The sequence below is a fragment of the Corvus kubaryi genome, unplaced genomic scaffold (assembly GCF_017639235.1).
Source record: "Corvus kubaryi isolate FWS band 111438036 unplaced genomic scaffold, C.kubaryi_AGA036_p1.0 137, whole genome shotgun sequence".
NCBI classification, from domain to species: Eukaryota; Metazoa; Chordata; class Aves; order Passeriformes; family Corvidae; genus Corvus; species Corvus kubaryi.
In genome coordinates, this window is record NW_024580671.1 from 28,549,551 (window position 1) to 28,571,703 (window position 22,153).

The 22,153-nt window shown below is 40.6% G+C and overlaps 1 protein-coding gene across 3 annotated transcripts in view; it reads right to left on the bottom strand.

The window, feature by feature from the left end:
• Positions 1 to 21,853, bottom strand: part of CPNE8 (copine 8) — a 78,816-nt gene extending 56,963 nt beyond the window's left edge. Inside the window, exons 1-4 of one of the 3 annotated variants that reach the window (XM_042018295.1) lie at positions 21,657 to 21,688; positions 7,768 to 7,808; positions 3,016 to 3,085; positions 1,153 to 1,199 (exon numbers count right to left, since the gene is read on the bottom strand). Coding sequence is in view for 1 of the 3 variants with exons in the window: in XM_042018293.1 (XP_041874227.1) it covers positions 1,153 to 1,199; positions 7,768 to 7,808; positions 21,657 to 21,796 (228 nt within the window). In the remaining 2 variants the exon portion in view is untranslated. Of the gene's footprint in view, positions 1 to 1,152; positions 1,200 to 3,015; positions 3,086 to 7,767; positions 7,809 to 10,473; positions 10,501 to 21,656 lie in introns of those variants that run through there. The other 2 variants (XM_042018293.1, XM_042018294.1) reach the window with 2 other exon arrangements.
• Between the last annotated feature and the right edge of the window lie 300 nt (positions 21,854 to 22,153).

Genomic DNA, 22,153 nt, shown 5'->3' on the forward strand with positions numbered 1-22,153 from the left:
ACCTACTTAAGAACAACAGAGAGCAGCAATTTAGCTAAAAACTACAAATTAAATAGGTACAGTGTTTCATGCATTGCACAGTTATATGAGCTTTTCCCCAAGCATGAGACAAATTAAATTCTCTCTTCTTGACAAGACTGAAACCCACATCCACCATGTTTCAGCAAAGCAGAAAATACAATTCTCTGGCCAACTGGCAAGGACATCAAATACAAGAGAAGAGGTCTGTTTTCTGTGTCCCTGGTCACCTCCCACTGGAAATTTTATACAGTATAATCACAGAAAATATCAGTTCTGAAAACAACAGTATCAGACCTCCTCTCTTTTAGAGGGAAAATCAGTAAGATAGTACATTCCACTCTTGGCTCTATAATTAAAGCCCACGGACACACAGCGATCTACTTGTAGTGAAGAACAGTTCCAGCAATTCTCTCTGAAGGCAGGTAAATAGTGTATTTTATCAGTAGAAGGATGACCACCCTTTTCCCCAATGCTATCAGTTCTTTCAAAGAGTAACAACAGAGGAGAAAAATTAGATGACTAAGAACCGGGACAGAGTTCCAGGCTATAAATGTTGATCTGCTGCAGGTATCCAATTTTGAGGTACTTGATTTAGTTTCTTAAGACGTATCTCTCTGTTTACACACATAGATAAGAAGTCCAACCTATGCATAATATCCTCCCTCCCTTGTCACCTAGTGTACACTCCATTCAGCAGCATCTAACTTCTCTGAAACACTACACAAGCAAAGGTAGATCTTCCCCACAATTACAGACTAATTTTGCTGACACTGACCATCACCACAGCTCAGTTCTTCCACAGATCATGTACGGTTTGAGTGTCCTCCTTTCTTGAGAGCCACAAACCTTATCCAAATTAACAGCTAAGTCCGGTTTAATTTATCTGAGGAAGACTGTAAAATGGGAAACTCATGTATTTTCTCTATTATTTTCCCCTTTTGATGGAAATGTGTGATATAGATATGGAAATTGAGATCAGTGTGGCAATGTTCTAAGTGTTTGCTAGTTCACAGAACTCCCATAAGCCTAGCATGGCATTCAAGAGGCTATGACATGACCTCCTCTGCTAGAGCAAATGACCAGCCTTAAATATACTGAAAGGGTTTATACATCTATGAATATGCATCTTACCTCTCTCCATTCTTTGTTTCCAATGGCTTGTGTGTACAAAACACAGACTGTGAAAAGAAAAAAAAGTTTAGTTATTTTCAAACTTTAACATATCCTTAAATTAAGTTAACTAATTTTGAAGTCTCTTCTGCTGTGGAAATTAGTAACTAGGACAATCAAACAGTAATGTTTTCCCCCAACCGTCAGCAAGCCTAACCAGACTGGTGACAATATGGTCTAGTTGTTGTAGAAATCAGCTAATAAATGGAGCGCCTTAAAATGGGAGGCAGCGCTTACGCTTGACCTCCAGCAAGCACCTGTCAATCTTTAAAAACAAAACTGGATAAAAGCACGTCTTCTTTAAATGTGGATGGTCAGGCTATTCTAGATAATCTAATGCACAACTACCCTAAAATATACTTTATTCAAGAGAGAAGAAAATTAAAATAAAAAAACAAGTGAGGACCCCACTGAAAAGAAACAGGGGAAATAGAACCAGAAAAAGGAAAAAAATAAGACTTCTCAGGTTTTCTTCCTTTAATTTTACTTCAAATTATTTATATATATTTAAGCATCTCACATATCCATACTTTATTTTTTTTAAACTGAAGCCTGATAAAAAATGGAATCAATTGAATTTGTTGACCTAACCTGATTCTGAAAGACTGAGCAGAACAATCCCCCAGGTCTCACTCAGGTCTGTATTTCCAGTACAGCACTCACTACACATTAAGCTGCAGCTTTCATCACAGGGACTGGTGACAGGGGTACAGTGATCATTATCAGGTCTTTTAAACACTATTTTAAGTACAGATCATTTGCACTGAAAAAGCACTATAAACCTTATTTTCTACAGTTTGGAACTAGTTGCAGGTAACTACCATAAAGCAACTTTTACCTGAAACTCCTCTTCAATCCCTTTTTAAACAACAGAAATACAGATACTTGAACACTTTTTTCCTCAACAAGTTCTTTCCCTGTGCCAATCATTATTTTTCAAAAGAAAGTTAAAAATATTACTGTTTTAGGTTGCAGCCTCAAACAACAAAAGTAGAGGTCTGATTTTGTTCTCAGTGAAGTCAGAATGATCAACAGACCAAATAAGAAATGAAGTCAACTTTCTAACTGCATTTTCTTACTTGAAATGCATTTTCTCCACACCAAAAAAAAAAATCCCCTTAGGCAGTAGCAAATAAGAGGAGAAACAGAAAAAAGCTATTTCACTATTTTAGCTCACATAGAAGCTCAAAGTTAACACTTTTATTTTTTAAATAAGATGTCTTGTATATGAAAAAAAGCTTTTACAAAAAAAAATTCAAAATAATTCTCAGGAGATGTCTTTCTCCATTTAATCTAAATAAACTCTTGGCAATTATGTGCCTACCTTTGGTTACTGTTTATAGTAGACTGAACCCAAACCAAAAAGCCTATTTTTACAACACTCTCTGGAGTAGGCTGCTGAAGTGTATTACATGAAGAATGAAGTGAAATGGGAAAATGTGAGAAAACAGAATGAAATAGAAGCTGTGAAATCAGCTAAAGAAAGTTATGTAGGTTACTGAACTTCTGACTACCCTTTACATCTAGAATTGCAGAATCACAGAGTATCCTGAGCTGGAAGGGACCCTGCTGGAAGGGATCCATCAGGATCATCAAAGTCCAGCTCCTGGCCCTGCACAGGACACCACAAGAGTCCCCCCATGTGCCTTGTTGTCCAAACGCTTCTTGAACTCTGTCAGGCTGGTGCTGTGACCGCTGTCCTGGGGAGCTGTTCCAGTGCCCAATCACCCTCTGGGGGAAGAACCTTTTTCTAATATCCAACCTAAACCTCCCCTGACACAACTTCAGGCCACTACCTCAGATCCTGTCACTGAGATCACTCACCACAGAGAAGGGATCAGAGGAAGTTGTTGATTGCAATAAGGTCTTCCCCCCTAGGCTGCAGATGTAGCCACTATTTTAAATATAACAAAAATATAGCCTAATAAGCAATAATCTCATGCCATATTTTATTGTAAGTATGCAAGTCTGACAGGGACACATACACATACCCATCTCAAACTGACATTTCAAAAAAAAGTCAGACCTAATGAAAGCTATAAGAAAGACATATTCCAGTCTGTCTGATAAATACTTTGTAAATTCAGAATAATTTTTCAAATTCTTCTACCTTTCCTCTAAAACTCACCCCATAAATTTTAGGAAACTAACCCTGATACTGGTCTCCATCAATGTTAAGATTCACTATCTCTAAAGGTTCTTGGAAAGAGTTTTGTAAAGATCCTCATACGCTAATTGCAATGATCAAAAACTTCGTCAAAGTCATATCCACTGGAGAAATGCAGATAAATATGGTAAAGTTGGTCTAAAGCACTTGAAGTGCTCAAACCAGAGATTAAGGGCTTTATGAAGCAACCAATTTTTTAAGCAAAAACAGTTAACAGCATTGTCATGTGGGAGAAGGAGGAATAAAGTGGGGTAAATAATATTTCAAAAGCCATTATATCATCCTAAGGTAGAGCTGAAAAAACAGTTTTTCTCTCATCATCTCAAAAACTGAGGGAGCAATGAGAAAGTTCAGAGCAGCACTGAGAAACCGAGAAACCCTTTTGGCAGGCTTTGCCATATGAGCTCTTCCAAGAGAAGATACATCTACATCTGTAGTCAGGAATATTAATATTTAGTAATTTTTAACTCTGGACACTGATACCACAATGTCACATTCAAGGTAAATTTAATTAAATCTTGCAATGAAGAAGAGGGTGGGAAAGTCAACAGTTATTACTCTGTTGTAGATACAGTTCCCAAAATATTATAGATTGTTATAGCCTGCATCTTCCTATTTTCCAAGATAGATTGGGCCTCCTTTATCTGCTCTGGTCCCTTCCCCTTCAATGCATATATGCTTATCCTTTAGCCTGGCAACTACTCTTACACCAACATTACCCATTCCAGTTTTCCCAAACATAACAACACACCTCTTCCATTTCAAGGAAGACTTACCCACAATAAAGCTGACCTTTTCCCCATGCTACCTAAACCTTTTCATGGTACCAGTTTTAGCAAGGCTCCCTAATACTCTTCACTGACCAGCTTTTATACCTTCTAGGCAGAGCTGCCCTAAGGTCCCTTTGTCCCAACTGCCACGAGATTCTTCTTGCTACTATCCTCCATGGGGAGATTCCCCAGGGAAGAGTTTTTATGTCTTCAGTCTTTCATACTGGACTCTTTTGATGATCCATACTCAGGAGCCACAGGGCTCCACAGGAGGCCATTCCATCCCAACTGTGCTGCTGCCAGCACAGCTCTGCAGGGCTCAGCTTGAGTTGTCAGAGCACAGGAAGAAAACAATTCTGCCCATCATTAGACAGAAGAAACATGCCAAAATCATTAATCTGTATCTCCTCTGTAGGGCTTATTCCTGCCTCATCAGGGAAGCATGACTTTAGCTCAGCTGTCTAGAAGAAAATAAAAAATACAACAAAACCTGTAGATTTAAAAAAAAATATTCCTAGAAAAAGTGGTCTCCAAACTGGGAGAGCAGAATGGTCCAAACGCTACAGTAAATCAGTATATGTGACTTGCTTTGATTCCACTGAGCAGAAAGCACTGACAGTAAGAGGCTCCAGTATTATTTAAAATACTTCATGAACAAGGGCTATCCAAGCCTGTCCCATCTGTATCTACTATCTCTACAGTTATTCCTCTTGGCATGAATATTCTAGATTGCAGGGAAGTGGTCGGAACTGGAATACTGAGTTGCAATTACAGTATCAAAAAAAGGCCAAGCATATCTCCTAAGAGAACCAGAGAAATCACAAGTGCCTTTTTAATTTCAGGAGAAGGCTGTTTATATTCACATGGAAGTCAACTACATTCATGTGTGTCCCTTTGAAAGACCAAGAAGATAAAATTGGATTTTCACTATTAGTATGATGCTTAGCTAAAAGCATCGGAGTATAAAAAGCATATTAGAACTGCCATAGCCAAATGCAATGAGACCTCAACATAGAGAATGACTCTACATGGTTCTACCCTGTATGAGGGTAGAACCATGTACTGCAAATTCAGTAGCTGTAAAAGTGGATCTTGTGAGAGTGCAAGAACGCTGGTTTTGACACCTTTTTAGCTACAGAATAAAGTTACTGTATACAGACCAGCATAAGAATGGCCTTTGTCCAAGTGCACAGACATTGAGGAAAGTTGTTCTGCTGTACTTCCAGATACAAAAGAACAAGAACCTTTTATACTACTCCCCCATTTTACAGCAGGACCGTATCTCTGTGCCCAACTAAAGAACAGTACAAGCAAACAAACTAAACTGGCTAGTAAAAAAACCTGCAGAGTACTAAAACTGGATGTACACTGTTTGGAGAGTACCCAAAAGCAAAGCTGCTCTGACAAGTAATTTCTTGAGTGAAAATACAGTATGAGCACTTCCAGAACCAACAGTTTCCCTCTTCTCTCTTCACCAAGGACAGTATTACTGTACTCCATGGTTTTATACTGCTACCCTGTGACAGACAGGCCTGACTGGCAGCATACCTGGGTACTCATAGCTGGAGAACAGATCTTTAAAGCACACCACCAATTTGAGAGCTTTAAATAAGCTGTTTACCATAACTGAAAAAGCAGTATGTTGCAAATCGATAAGCAAGTTCATGATACTTTAAAAATATTTCCATATACTCTGAATCCATTAAAAAATACCACCAGTTTACTTCTCAGAAATATTTTAAAATAGATACTAAGATTTCTTTTGGTTTTCCTGCCACTTTGTTTCCATGTTTTCCCCAGAAGGGGTCACCCACCAGCCACGATCACTTTGGTTCGCCCACCTGTGCGTTCTCGGGCTGTGCACAGGCTACAGAGCCTTTTGCATGGAGCATCTCCTCCCAAGAAAGCATCTCCAGCACTGTAGCTCGGGCAGCAACTTCAGCAGCTCTGCCTCTAGCTCGCAACTGCTGACACGTTTTTTACTGGGCTACGTTTGAGCAGGGCACTGTGTGCTCCCCTGGCTGGCAGAAGTTCTGGCAGGCAAGCGCCGCTCATGTTGTTTTCAGAGCTGACTGGAACCAGCTGTGACTGTCACAGGGTTGTGCATGGCCTTCTCCCACACAGGTCACACCGCACGCCCCTGCCACTCAAACCCTGCGATTTATGCCAAATAGAGTTCCCTAGCTGATAAAAAACTTCAAGCACTTGTCCTTAATAATATCTGAGCTTAAAAACTGTAGACACCTTATCACTTTTGCCAGTATGAGAGCTCTCTGAATTCAAGAGAGGGCAATAGGTCACTGAGCACTCTTCAAAACAGTTTAACTGAGGGTCTTCTTTCTCAGAATTGTTAGGGACCTCTGAAGATCATCTAATCCAACCCTAATTTTTACTGCTTTTTTAGCCAACTAAAAATTTTTATTAATATGCAAAACACTCAGTTTTGTTTCTGTGTGATCTCCCTGCACCAGAGGCAAGGTATTGCCTATGTCTCCTAGTTTGTTGGGGGTTTTTTTAAAAAAAAAAGCTTTATAGGTTAGAAATCTCAAAGGTACTCCTAACTTCTTGCAGTTTTTCCCCAGGAAGTAGAAGCTTTTCCCTTCAAAAGTGTATTGTGGAATCTCTCCCAAGAAATTTTTGATGCAGAATAGAAACATATACTCTACCAAAAGTACTCAAATGTTTCATACTGCTGCATGACTCAGTATTCAAATATCGGGACATGGTTGCATGTTCAGACACATGATACAAGTATATGTGTCTTGGGTTATTTCCAATGTCAGTAAGCACAATATGTGGTATCCTAAGGAAGAAAAGCCCAGGCTTAAAAACAGAAATTGAACTTATAGATAAAAGCAAATGGAGAGTTGTAGGGGAGACAAGATGACACCACAACCTAAGGACTGGTCTATTAACACTACAGAACTCCTCTGATAAACATTATCAGAAAAGAAAGGAAATTTTTTGTTATCTTGGTTCCTTGACTAAAGTTTCTACAAAGCATCTAATACAAGAAGATAGCAATGAATTTTAAATCAAAAGTTCCATCATAAATTCACAGACATGAGAGTTTTGGGGGATCCAGTCATAATACAGCTTATGAGAAAAGTGAGTGTCACTGGCTTACAATTCTGAAGAGATTAATTCCAAAACCATCATACCATTTTTGATCAGGAAAGATAGTGCTTCCCAGAGATTAATTAACTCAATTTTATTTTTCAGCATTTGACTCAAAGATTAGTGGACAGTATGTACTAACAGCAACAAATGTTTCTAGTTTATTTAGTATTTTGCCTAATAGCTTTGAAAAAGTTCTAAAACAACATATACTAAAAAAGAAACAGCAACCCAACTTTCCAGAATTTATTAATTTTAGGAAACTTTGAATGGGTTGCATGCTAAGTAAGGGACTATTTAGCTCAGGAAAGCAGTATTAAAAACAGTCTTTAAAATTCCAGTTCACATAGCATTAATTATAACTGTAACTTATTCAAGTGTAACTTAATTATTCTAATTAACTGTCACAAAGACAATGTAAACATAACTGACACTGAAGAAAATCACCCACCTAATTTTATTCCAGTGTTTGCACATTTAGAATAGGTAAGAAGAATAAACAATAAAATACTATATACTCACTCGGATCAGACTTAGAAAATGTATCTCTGTCCAAAAGATTTCTATAAGGAAAAAAAAGATAAAAATAATCTTAGGTATAAAAAAATTGTGAAAGATTCAAATCAGATACCAATGCATATACGTTTTTAACATTTTTAATCAAGAGCCAGCTTAGTCTTCTGCCCTCCTAATATACAAGACTTAATCAGCATTAACACTGGAGTCAGCTTACATTTCATTTTATTATCCATTCTGGATTTGAACAAACTGTGGCTCATATACTCCAATATCACGAATCAAAAAGCAACCACATGTACATTACATGTACATGTAGCGGGCTGTCCTGGGTTGCAGTGTATTCTATTACCATCCTCATGAGCTGTTGATATCAGGTGGGGCAGTGTTTCCTTGCCTCCTCCCCCCAGACTATCTTTCTGTTAATGGCCCATCATTGTCCTGCCGCATGACTCAGAGATAACTCCCTCCGGACTATCTTCTGTTAATGAGCCTCATCAACACTTGGCCTCATGACTCATTACCCCATTGTTAGATGCTCCACCCAGAGGGAGGAACCAATCGTGGATATAATCTGAGACTCTGAACACCAGAGACAACCTTCCCACTGGATTTCCAGAGGACAGGAGCTACATAGCCACCACTGGACCTTCTGAGGAAGAGCAGACCCCTTTACTACAGGATCACCACTTTTAGAGGACTGCAGCCACCATTCTACCAGACTGCTACCACCACGCTGACTAACAGGGTGCCAGGTTGTATCCTGACTCTGTCGGTTTGAAACAGTGTTATCCGCCTTTATTTTTTCTTCCCCCCTCCTTTTTATTTCCCTATTAAATTGTTATTCTGACTTGGTGTCTCCCACTAGTTTGTTTTCAAACTAGTACACAGGCATTGGGAAGAGAAATGCCTTTAAATTGCAAATGTCTACCAGAGAGTAACTCGCCAGTTCAACCCAAAAACATTAGACTTTATTTAAAAGAATGGCTGTAAGATTTCAGAGCCATCAGGAAGTATCTCTAAGAATCTGTCATGGACAAGTAAGGTAAAGAGAAATGATCCACACATAGGACATGCATCAAAACTAAGATTCTTCTAATTGTCCACGGAATACCTAGGAAAAAATACTAATTTTGTTATGGAATGCAGTCCCAATATCGTAACCACACTTCAGCCAGCTGCAAATCATACACAGATGAATGGACTTAAATTAACAATTCCGAAGAATCAGGACTGACCAGAAACCATTCTCAGAATAGTTACCAACATTTCATCATTCAAAAAAAAAAATTAAATAAATTTTTAAAATTATCTTGACAGACTAGAAAAATGTTCTGAAAACAGGATGGCATCGAACAGGGACAACAAAGAGCTATTAAACTTTGGAAGGTATTAACAGCAAAAATGCAGCATAGCTACACGTAGCTGGATATACAGCAGTTATGTCAAAAATAGCCCTAGACATCACAGTTGACCACAAACTGAATGCAAGTCAGGAGCCTTGTACCTTTGGGAAAAAGGCATACTGGAATACACAAACAAAAAATGCCACTTTAGACTAATTGTCTGGTCTTCATAACACTGGCAAACACTCAATTCAAGCAATAATGTTTTGGACACTCCAATTTCTTGCAATCTAATACAGACATGGAGCCACTGGAGTTCAGTGAAAACAGAAATAATCGGAAGTATAAAGACTGTATCTATGAGGGAAAGAAACCCTGCTACAAATTGAAGCTGACCTCAATATAGACAGAGCAAGTAGGAACAGGTTTAACCATAAATTGAATCTTCTGCACTGCAGGCACAGAAGCTGAACTTTATTCCATTGTTTTACCATCTTTCACTGTTAAAGGTGGGCAGACATGATGTGAAATCCCCATTGCCTTCAAGAATATGTCACAGAGCTACAAATTCTAGTAAGTTCTTTGATCCTACCCCAGAGCAAAAGAAAGGATTAAATAACCAGTTTACATCCCTTATAGCTTATTATTTTTAGTAATTAATAGAGCCTCTTCAAGGGTCACCAATTACTACTCTCATTCAGATATAAATCACATAATCTTCGTGCTACTGAACAGTGCTGAAAAGTGTATGAATATTTTGTTCAATACAGGTGTTCTAAGTGGTCCACTTAAGACTTCAACAATGAAAAGATACCGTATTCCAAATTCAGGTATTGCTAAGTTCACCTTTCAAAACAAGCAATATGAACAAAAAAATAGCTTTAAATGAACATTGGACAGATCTGTTTTATTTAATCTAGCCAAAGCAGGCACTAGCTTTAATATTAGTGCTTGTGAATGAACCTGAATTCTGCATACACTAATTCTTCAGAATTTCTCTAGTCCTTTCAGAAGTGTAATTCTTACACATACAACTATACTCAGCGAAACTGTATCCTACCCAAACAAAAATCACGTAAATATCAATTGGAAGTATTAAGAAACCTAGGAAAATCAGTGAACCCAAGTCAGTATTTGACAACACTTACTACAAACTGCTTTAAAAGACAGTGTAGCAAGTTCTGCAATATCAGAATTGCCAACCCAAAACGAAAATTGCTTCCTATTCCTCTTTAATTATACATACCTAGATACACCATTAATTCCTGGTAATTAGAATTGGATTATCCCAAAATGAATTGCAATAAAACCTCATAATTAGAGTTATATGAAAGAAATAGCACATTAGATTTTGGATCATACTCACCATTAGAATTCCAAGCAATTCTAATTCCTCTGCATGATGACTATACAGTGACCTTATAATTGGTATGTTAGCACTTGTCCCTGCAGATTAGGATTAAGCAATTTTAGTCATGTTAATACTAAGTTAATGTGCTTCAAGTTCTTTAGATATTTTCTACTCTTCTTGTGTTCCTTTTTAAATCTTGTTCCCCTCTATTTTCCTATATACATACTAGCATAAAGACTGGCCTGGTACTGTAAGCTCAGTCTATCCTGACACTTTTATTCCAGCAGCTGCAAAAGCAGCCACCATGGGAACAGCATTAAAAGAAGGTAAGAATCTATAATACTTCTTTTAAGAATGTTCCTCCTCACCAGCTATTAGCTGCTCTGGGTAATCGGAGAGTTAAGAACATTTCTACATAAACAGTATTCCTGAAAGCACTGCAAGGGTAGAGATACCCAAGTTTAACATTGTAATTTAGGTCATTGATGCAATCAACTAATTGTCTTGAACTAGTACGACTTGCAACACTGTCAATTCAACCCTTCACACATTTTCCTACAAATAAACAATGTCTTCAGCAAAGTTTGCAGCATGCCTGATTGTCCAAATCATAAATAGCCAACCAAAACAGTAACATAAGAACTTAGCAAGCTGTTCAAGCAATGCAGCCAATTTCAATAGGAACTTTAAAGAAAAAGTACCAACAGGAAAACAAAAAAAAGAAAAAAAAAGTCTGATTTGGCCACTAAATCACCTAACAACTCAATAGGCTGTTCAATTTCATTTGTGCGTTTTCATTTCAGGGGGATAACAAAGTGCTCCTTCAAACATAAGAAAACTGCATGGTACATAAGCATAGGACAATCTACAGCCACAAGAAATAGTAACACAAAATATAAAGCAGACTAGATGTCCTTCTAGAAATTTAGGTAGTCTTCGTGCTCTTAATTTTCAATAGCACTTTCTGCACAGACTGAGCAATACAGTGTCATTTTTTTCACTTTTTCCTGAGAAAAGCATTCTCTTTGGTAGTAAACTGCTTTGTCTCAGGAAAGCTCACAAATTCAAAAACCAGAAATACCTGAAATTTTTCTTTCTCCTAATCAAAGTATCAAGAGAAACAGACTTCTATTTTAACTGAACACGGTATCTTTTTTTTTTTTTATGCCCATTAAGCATTTCAGATAAAGAATGCAAAAGGAAAAGGAATTTCTGTCAATTATGAGGGAGGGGAAAAAAAACCAAAACGTTTTTCCTTGAGAAACATGCATATCAAACATCTACAGCAAGGAAGTCTAGGAATATCTGTGCAGAAAATGTTATTCTACCAGCACAGATCTTGAAGGACTTCATTCTGCACCTGCCCATTCTGGAGTGGACCTTCCAAAACAGTTGCAACAGCGTAGATGTCTAGGGAAAAAGAAATTAATAGGATCCATAACACTGGAAATGCTGGGATATTTTTTTCTGTATAATGAGAGCAATTTCCCCAGGGCAAGGAAGAAAGCGATCACTAAATAAGATAAAGTTAAAATATATTTATCTATGCCTTACAGAATCACTTTGTTCACACAGTTTCATAAACTCCATAAAACCTTACCAAAGCAACAGTTTTATAAAATAACAGTGCAGCGCTCAAGAAGTTTTTTAGAATAGAATGTTTCAGTTGGAAGGAGCCTACAATGATCATCCCACCCAAGAGCCCAACCACTACAGGGCTGACCAAAAGTTAAAACATGTTATTAAGGGCATTGTCCAAATAAATGCCTCTTGAATACTGACAGGCTCAGGGCATTGGCCACCTCTTCAGGAAGCCTGTTCCAGCATTTGACCACCCTCTCAGTAAAGAAATGCTTCCTAATGCTGAGTGTCTGGTACTGTTTAATCGAAAACGACTCAGAGGTATAAATCAGATGCTCCAAGATTCACTGATCTGGTTAGCAGTGGCAGCTAACCAGAAACCATCACAGCCTACGCTGCTTCCTACATCTCTCGTCCATTATACATTATATGTGTGTTGTCAGATGTACACTAAATAGTAGCATTTACTCACCTTATCCACATATACTTTCCTTCAAATTTCACTTTATTTTAGCGATCAATCGCTGAACTTCCTTCTCTGTAAGTTTTTTTTTAACCCTTTGTTACTCCAAACTGCTAAGCAGAAGTAAAACCAATTCCTCCATCAGAAATTACAGAATTCCGGCCCTGAACAACAGACCACAGTAACTACAGAACTGAACAGTTTAAAATCTGCTTCTCTAGTTTCAAAATTAAAAAAAGGAATAAATCTGCATTGACTGGGAAAAGACTTACTTATATATTGCTTTCAACAGCTCTGAAATCCTTAATGATAAAAATGGGTTTTACTTCAGATTAATTTGTAAGAATTTCTCTGGGTGCTATGGCTTTATGTTTCTCTTCCTCTTTAGATTACATTTAAATGCATGCAAAACTTCTTTGGTTGTGAAATGAAGCATTCAGCAGTTTGCAAACACAGAAGTTAGTTACTCATGCCAAATAACTTTTAATTTTTAGAAAACGTACATTTTCAGTGTATCATATTCGTATTATACATTATAAGCATACACTACTTCTGTCACACTTGTATCAATCCATGGAAAAAGGAATTGTGCTTAGTTCATTAAACAAATGCATTTCTGTTTCCCTCACTTAACAATGGGCCTACATCACTTTTTCAAGGACAATCCTGATAAAGAAGGGAGCATCCCAGTCATTTTTTAATGTGCAGAATAGTATCTACAGTACTACTAAATGTAACATAACTATTAACCGAGTAGTCACTGCCCTTCAGCCTTGATGGTACCACTGAACTTGCAAGGATCAGTCCTAAGATGATGTATGATCCAGAGAGTCCACTCGAGTGAAGAGCCCACTTGACCTACCTGCAAAGTAATTTCACAAACTGTAGTAGCAGCTTAAGTAGTCACCCTTCCACAACTATTTACTCTCTCCTGTATTCTGTCTGAGCACAACAAAGCCAGCTGTTAGCCTCCAGCTCTCAAGATTGAAAATGCCCTGGACCTAAGTGCAGATCAGACAATTTCTCAGAATTTTACATTCTTGTCAAAATAACTGGTTCTCTAAGAATAAGCTCACAGGTGAGACAACAGTGGCTCCACTGACTAACAGGCAATTAGGATGACCTGTTCCTTTCTGTTCCAATCATCTCCATTCTTTGGGGCACTAGAAGAACCAGACAGAAAGCAAACATATCTCTGATGTGCAAGCTTAAGAAAACATTCCCAACACCTCTTCATAACCTTTGGAGAAGTAATTCACTCTTCTTGTTCACCAGAAAACAAAGAAATAATTTTCAGCCTCACTGTAACTTTTATTGTGAAGCTAAGAATATATTGATTCAGAAGCCATTAGGGAAAAAAGAAAGGGAGAAGCAATGAGAAGCGTAAGACCAGCAGTGCTTCCATGAGTTTTATGACAATCCACAGAAAGCCATCTCTGGATAAATGTATGCAAACAATTTTAGGATGAAACCTCTTAAAACTGCTGACTACTTCTGAGGGTTAAAAAAACCCCAAAGGAATTGCCAAGTTTATTTACTCTAACACAGCAATAGTTTTACAGGAGTTCTGTTGAAACAGACAGGAAATGCTGGGTTATAAAAATACACTTCCACAGATGAAACAGACCTGAACACAATCTTGGACTATTCCAGTTTAAATTTTAAAAAAGCCCATTTAGTACTATCACAACATGGTGGAACTCTGCTTCAGTACCACCCCAATTACTATTTGAAACCAACAGAATAAGCCATCCACATTTATGTTGTTAAGGGTGGACAGGTAAACAGTCTCTGGCTCTGAGCTCCTGGTGATGTATCCTGGGAGATGGCACTAAGGACTGCTGGTGGCCTAAAAAGAGATCTTCAATCTAGTGTCAACTCACCACTCCTTTCCAGTTACTTTCACCCAGACCATCCAAATTCATGGATATGCTGCCCTACTTGAGATCTGATTTCTTTAGGAATGTATAATACAGTTAATAGAGTGTTTCATTAATGTATAACAACATATAAAACATACGGATCAGTTTCGCACAGTTCTTCTGAAACAACTCTTTGAAAGGTATGCCTCAAAGAAGTAATTTAAAAAGCAAATAATATATACCAACAGTGTAATATCCATCCTTTCTCTGCCATTGCAGGACTGTCAGTGGGTGAGCCACTGCTCAGAGGGGCAGAGAAAAAAATGAGGAAAATAATACTGCCATAGAAAGTCTTCATAAAAATACATGAAGTCATTGCACATTTCCTAGCACCTAGATCTTTTCCTGCTGCCAGGCTTCCCTGTATGCCACCTTTCTGAGGCCTAGGACAGTGGGCTTCAGCTGGGGGAGGGTGTTACAGTGAGCCACCCGTCAGTGTCCCATGTCCTGTCTGGGGAGAACCGTGAAGTTTACAGAGGTGGCAGGGGTGGAAGAGGTGGTCTGAGAAGGAGTATGATGTTGATGACTTCTTCCTCCCCACTCTGAGGACCCCCAGCTGAGTTAACAGCTCTGACTTCATTCATCTGCAACTCCATTTTATATCCACATTTATGTACACCGTGTACAGCCTGTATTGCATCTGCTTGAGACCTGCTCTTTCACCACTTTTGGTTTTGCCCAGCTCCCAAACTCCACTTCCTTACCAACCACTGGTGACCTCTTTAAAGCACTGGGATCCCCAGTAAGGGGACATCCTGAGCACCCTCTTTTCACCCTCTGCTGCCACACTCCCATCCTGTGCTCCCAACTTGCAAAGCCTCTGCTATCACACGGTGACAATGCTCCACTGCACTACACCATTCTGTGAGGGTCACAAATACTTCACTATACACATAATAACTACTTGCTACTACTATCTGCTAAAAGAAATATGGTTATACTACATAATTATACAAGGACAAGCCAAAGTGAAACTAACTAAGCAGCAGCCACCCAGTACCGGGTTTGGGTTTGCAGCTAAGTAAACCCAAACAAAGCTTCATGTAAGCAAAGACAAGTTCAGACAAAACTTGACAAGTCCTGAGACTTGCAAGGTTGCATGAAATCTGAAGCCTTTGTGAAATGTTAAAGGTTAATGACTCAAACAATCAGATTTGCAAAAGCAGCAGGTGCTTTCTTGAGGCCAGATTTGCATCCCCTAAACAAAGGGGAGGAGAAGAATTTTTGGATGTGTGGTGAAACCACTGATCTTCATAAGAACAGCCACAGTGCAGAGGAGGTGCACACCCACCACCAGAGGATGACCACAAGAAACCAAGCTTTGCTTATCAACAACCTTCTTTGTTGAGCCAGATAAGGGAAAAGGCCAGTAAGAAGCAGATCCTGCAAGGTGGGGTAATGCTTTTTATCATGCCAATGTCCTCTCCTGATAAGGCTCAGGTGTAAAACCACCCCCTGGGGGAGGTACCGGGACATTCATACATAAGCCTGAAGGTATTCATTCCTTCTGATAAGTCACAACTGGCTCAACCGTGCAGTCGTGAGAAACAGTGGTCCTGTCTTAGAAAGGGCCACAAATCATCAGAGATCCCCCAAGCACCCCCAGACTGTGGAGGATCCACAGTATTTCATCAGTGTAAAACTCCACTCCCAGGGGAGGTACCTGGACCTTCCCACCTGAACATATATTAACACACTGAATCTTTTATTCGGGGACTTCTCCACCCTCGACGGATAAAGACCGTGACCACCACTTCGATCAAGGGACGTAGAAATTGCTACGATCGAGTCTCGGTGCTGGATCCACAGGTAGTGATATCCTTCCTCTCCTTTATGTACTTTTACCCTTTCTTTCTTTTCCCTGTATATTTTCTTAAGTGATATTTGTATACCTTTATAGATAATAACCAAAGTAGATACACACCTCCTTTCCATTGTAATCAAACTGTTCTGAAACAAACCTGCCATGTGTATTCACACTGATCATTCAGTGTCATTTCACTTTGATCCACCCCAAGGGATCTAGTAAGAACTTTTAGTTACCCCATCTCAGGGATGGGTTGTAACAGCCTGTCCCTAGTGTGCAGAAAATCATGCTACGAAAAGCCAGTGTCCACAGAAGAGGCAGAGCAGTCCCACAGCTTTATTCGAATAAAGAGAGGGAGTCCACTGGGCCATATGCGCGTGGGGTTTCTCTGGAGGTTTCACAGGGCACAGCCTCCTTTAGTCTAAACTCCCGGCCGCATGATACCCTCTTCCTTCCCCCAGTGGCTGAGGTACTCAGAACGTATAGCCTTCCCGAACAGCCTACCACCTATTCCCCCCTTGAACATGTCATTCTCCTCTGGAGTTTAGAAATTCAGGGTATGTTGGTTCTGCAATAGACTTTGTGCTGACCCATTTGTCTATTACCCCAAAGTTCAGGAGTCAAACCGTCTGGGTTCTGTAACAAGCCTGTGCACCTTGACGTTGGTAGAGCTCATTTCAAAGACATTAACGCTCATTTCTCCTGAAGACACTCACCCATGCAATCTGCCTTAAATTCTAGAAGTCACAGGGCTGCATGTTTAAATTTCAAACAATTGACACACACACAGGTGAAAACTAAACCATGCACTCTATCAGGAATGCGTCTCCATGACTGTTTTGTCGGACACTGTCACCCATTTATGTTTTTTCTCATCCGAAGCCAGCTGGTTGTCTAGGTAGTTTCATCTCAAAGAAAAAAAACATGTAAGATCAACCTTCTGTTGCCAGTCACATATAACCATTCCACGGACCCTTAATCCAACCTGGAAACACATACACAAAGAAAGCAGGAAAATAAAAACCAGATTTACAATCAAAATTAATTTCATTTTCTGTATTTTGTACTATACAGAGTTACAAGCTCAAATAATTTGTTAGGAATATATCTTTTATCATTGTCTCTTTCTGTGACAGGGATTTCTAAAAAATTATTAATATTTTAAAAAACCCCAGAAGGTAGGTATGATGGCTGGAGAGATGTGATCTTGCCAGAAATCAATGCCTAGGACAATCAAAGATATAATTAAGGATACTTTTAGGTATTGCAAACACTAGGAAGTGGCTGGTTAAGACTTTCAGAATGCCAAACAAAAGAAAAAATTCTGAAGTAGTATGTTTTGTTCCTCTGTGCAAGAAACTTGAAATTAAATTATCTTAATTACTGAGAATAGGGGTTGCTTAATTCCATTCAGCTCATTTATTGTTAGATCTCTGTACAAACTGTGAAGTGGCACAGAACTGATGCAAAGCACGCATGGGCAACCAGTTGTATTTCTGTTGAATTAACTGTGACAAGGCGTTTATGGTGCTTTTACGCACATTATGCCTGTTGTGGGAACACAGGCAGTGTAGAGCCTATCCTACATAAACCTCGACCTATAAAGACACACTGCCTGATTGAACATAGAGCCTTTCAGAGCAGTATTAGCATAACAAACGTTCTGAATTAGCAAAGTGACCCTGTACTGTGTCAATATTTTACAACAATTCTACTGTCTTTCCAATAACCATGTCATCTTTGATACACTACTAGAAGTCATAAAATGATGGAACTACAGCTTCACTTTCCCACAGATATTAAAAAAACATTCTCAAGAAGATAATTCTGATTGGTAAGTCCATAAATAAACACTAACATAAGGTGTAACAAACTCGACTTTTTTTTTAACGTAAGATTGCAGAATGGCTGCAGAATTATCAGGTACTCCAGGAAAAAACCTAGGTCAGTTCACACAGTAACCATGATGAACAGAAATCATCATTATACAGATCATACCAAATAATTAAAAACTTGAACCCATTAAACTACACTGAACTTTTTATGTTCACACAGAGCACAAACTTGCAATTCTCAGCATTAGATAAATTAGTTCAGTCAACACACAGCAACTGCACTAACAGTAGGGAAGATGGGAACAGAGTATGAAATTTTTCCAAAACTTAACTAGATTAGAATCAGCGGAGAGTATCAATGGAGGGAAAACAGGATGACACATACATGGCCTGAAGCTTACCTGTGCGTGTAGGACCACAAGCCTACCCACACAGCTGGTAAGAGAAGAGTCATGTCTACACACAGGCTTATAACCAGCATGCAGTGCCAACACCCCTTTAGATGAAGAGGAACCTTTGGGCTGGAAAACAGTAGTGAAGAAAAAGATAAGAGTGCAGCCTATTTCCACTCTTTCACACAGACTGCAGGGACAAGGTCTTGGTCCTTCACCACATGACAACTGTGCAAAATTATGCCAGGCAGCAACAACTAAAGATTGCATGGCAGGTGACGGTAACATTTTCATCAGACCATGAATGCCCTTCAGGACATGTGACGAAGGGAGAGACAGGGTGCAGAGGGAGATAGCTACTAGAACAATTGATCCAGACAACAGTGGACAATTACCAACACCAAAGGATCCTCTGGGATAATACATGTAAATTCTTCTGCCATATTAGATCTGGCTTTTGATCAAAGACTAGTGCTTTCTGATAAACTACATCTTATAGAGTCAGAAGAGAATTGTGAAGTTTTTATTCGATAGGCACTGAGTAGTAATAACTAGAATTAATTTCTTGCTTGTCTAGCATTTGTAGAACTACTAATGTTGGCATTCAAAAGCCATGGGAATGATAGAAAAAGCTTTTAGCCATAAAGAAATCCCAGAAAGAGCATGATAACCAAAACATTCCTGGATTTTACAATTTTCACAGAATTTCTCATCTCATGAGATGCACTTCTACTAAAGACTACCTGATGTGACCCTGGAGCTAAACCAGGGTGGCTCGGAGAATATCAAGTAGTGCAATGCCATCTGCATAGTGCTGAACCTGAATAAGTCATTAATACTTGCCATATGAGCATGCGGGCAAATTGGGAAATGCTGACAGAAAAACCACACAGAATTGAAAGCTAAATGAATAGAAACTGTATCCTTATTGAATAAGACAGACAGAAAGACAGAACAGATGACAGAATATTGCCTAGAGTCACAAATTTACTTTGTGGTGCAAACAGCTTGCACTGCTTCACTGACCACCAAGTTACACCTCCTGTACCAATTGGAAGAACTGCCCTCATCTCCTGTAAGAAAAACAAGCAAAAAAACCACAAAAAAACCCCCCAAACAAACCCCCCAAAACACCACCACAATAACAAAAAACCCCAAAGCCAAGCAAAAAGAAAAACCTAAGAAAAAAGTCCAGGAATAAATAATAGTTATCAACTAACAATTGTTGACACAAATTAGTGATCAAATTGGTCCTACAACTCTTCAGGTATCAAGGAAAACAAATGTTGTGACCCAAACTGCTGTTAAAAGCATTTCTCTCCAGGTGTTAAAGAATACACAACTGCTAATTATTAAAGAATTTTTAGCATTCTCTGTATTTTGCAGTTTGCTCTTGGAGTCTTTCACAATTTCATTTAACACCACATTTCACAAGCTTTAGCCAATAAGTGAGCTTACACATGAATCACAAACGTGTTACTCATTAATCTCTGCCCTCGTGTCACTCATTTTATACTCCGCTTTGAAGCATAATTTTGTAATCAAGAATTGTCATCCAGCACATACAGAAGAAAGGAATCTCCATTGAAATTCCCATCCTTCTGCACTTCACATCAAGACAAACGAAAGAGTTTCAACGAAACTGACATGGCTTTTAATGACACCTACAGAGAAACTGCCGCTGTAAACTATATACTGAAATATACTGAAATTAGTTACAAGTAAGGTCAGAATCGACTGACTACATTCTATACCTGCATTTCTTTGTAACTATTGAAAGATTCTTAAACCACTGTAAAACACTGCAGGTATATACAAATGATACCTGGAATTAAAGGAACTCCCATACTCCGTGAATTAGGTCAAATTCAGCATAAATGTTCTGACATCTGTAACTGTGACAGGCTATTTGAAGAACTTAAAAGTAATACTAAGGGTCCTGGACTGCTTTTACACATTACAGCACACCCTTCCTCGGACAACAGTCGGTGCTTGTGAACTTTGCAGAGACAGCCAGCAAGTACAACGGGGTGTTTGTATGTCAGCCTGGTGACTATTTCAGTATTACAAATTTAATCTTACTCTATTCCTCACTGCTTCAGCCTTCTTTTGAAACCAACACTTGATAAAACATCAAATCATATTTTATTTACTAAGGAAAGAGAGGGAGTGGTCTGACAATTTAAGTTTAGAGCACTGCCGTTCTGTCCTGGTAGTAGGACTGGTAATAGCAACAGCTCTGGGGAGCTACATTATAAAAGGAAGCAACGGATTGTAGAAGAAACGGGCTCATTTCCCATCAGGAAACACACTGATAGCTCAAATTTTCCTCTAGAAGCTGCCAACTCTGCTGGTGAAAGGCGTGACCTTTTTGCAACTACTAGGAAATACTCAAGGAAGTTGCGGAATGTGAACGAAGACATGAATAGAAAAGCGCACAAACAGAAGTATTTTTTAGACCTCTAATGAGAAAATCTCTGCGTCACAGGAGAAAGCAGGATTTTTGAAATGCCTATAAACAAGCGTCAAAAGAACAAAACCACAGACACCACATTTGGTGTTATGGGTTGGCATTCTCTCAATTTCGCGGCAGCAGCGTTACGATAAAACATGACGAGGCGACACAACACGCCCGTTCCCCTAAGTTTTGCAAGAGAGCCTTGAATAACCCACGACAGGATTACTCCGGACGGGAGGTCTCCGTCCCCACCACGGCTCTTGGGACAGCTCCAGAAGTTAAAAACCTGCCGGATAACCCGCCCTGCGCGCTCACCGATGCGACTCCCGCTCCCGGCAGCGGCGCGGGCAGGATGCGGGGCGGCGGCAGCCGCTGCCCGTCTCGGCGGGACCCGCAGCCACCGCGGAAGCCGGCGCTTCGGCCCCGGGGTCCGCCGGCAGCACCCTGCGGCGGACACGCCCGGTGCGCGGCCAGCGGGCTGCAGCAAGCTGGCAGACGGCCCCGGGCTGCGCCCAGCTCTGCCCGCGGCTGCACTGGCAGCTACCCGCGCTCGGCACCCTCCGAGGGCAGGAGTGAGAGCGCCTCGCACAGCACCGGGCATGCGGAGAGCGTCCCGCGCTGCCCTTCTCCTCCCCGCTCCGCTGACAAGCCCGGGGCGAGGGGCACCTGCCCGCTCGCCCGTCCGCCCCATCCGACGCCGCGGGGCGAGCGGGTGATGCGGCCGTGAGTCGCCACCGTACCTGCAGGACACGGAGAGCTCCACCCTGGTGGCCGGGATGCTGGAGCTGAGCACGTTAAAATCCCCCACGGACGCCATCTTCGGAAGCCCACCGCTTCTGCCCGGCTTCTGCTGCCCCGCCGGCTTCTCCAGCCCGAACATGGGACAGAGCGGCGCGGGCGGGAAGGCGGGAGGAAGAGAGGGAAGAGGCGGCGCCAATTGGCCTCCCCTTCGCGATGCCGCTGCCGCCCGTGGCGCGGAGCGCGGTGAACGCGGAGCCCCGGCCCGCGCCGCTCCGCACCCGCGGGATGCGCCCTCCGACTGGGGCGGCGAGGCGGGAGCGGGGCGTGACGTCACCGCGAGCGGGAGCCGCGCGTGCCCGCCCCGGGCGCGGGGAGCCCGACGGCCCGAGCGAGGGGACGCGCCAGGGCTCTCCGGGGAAAGCGGCACCGGAGCCGTCGCGACCCCAAAGCGTGCGGGGCGGGGAAGTGCCCCGGTGGGGGCGTGCCCACCGTGCGG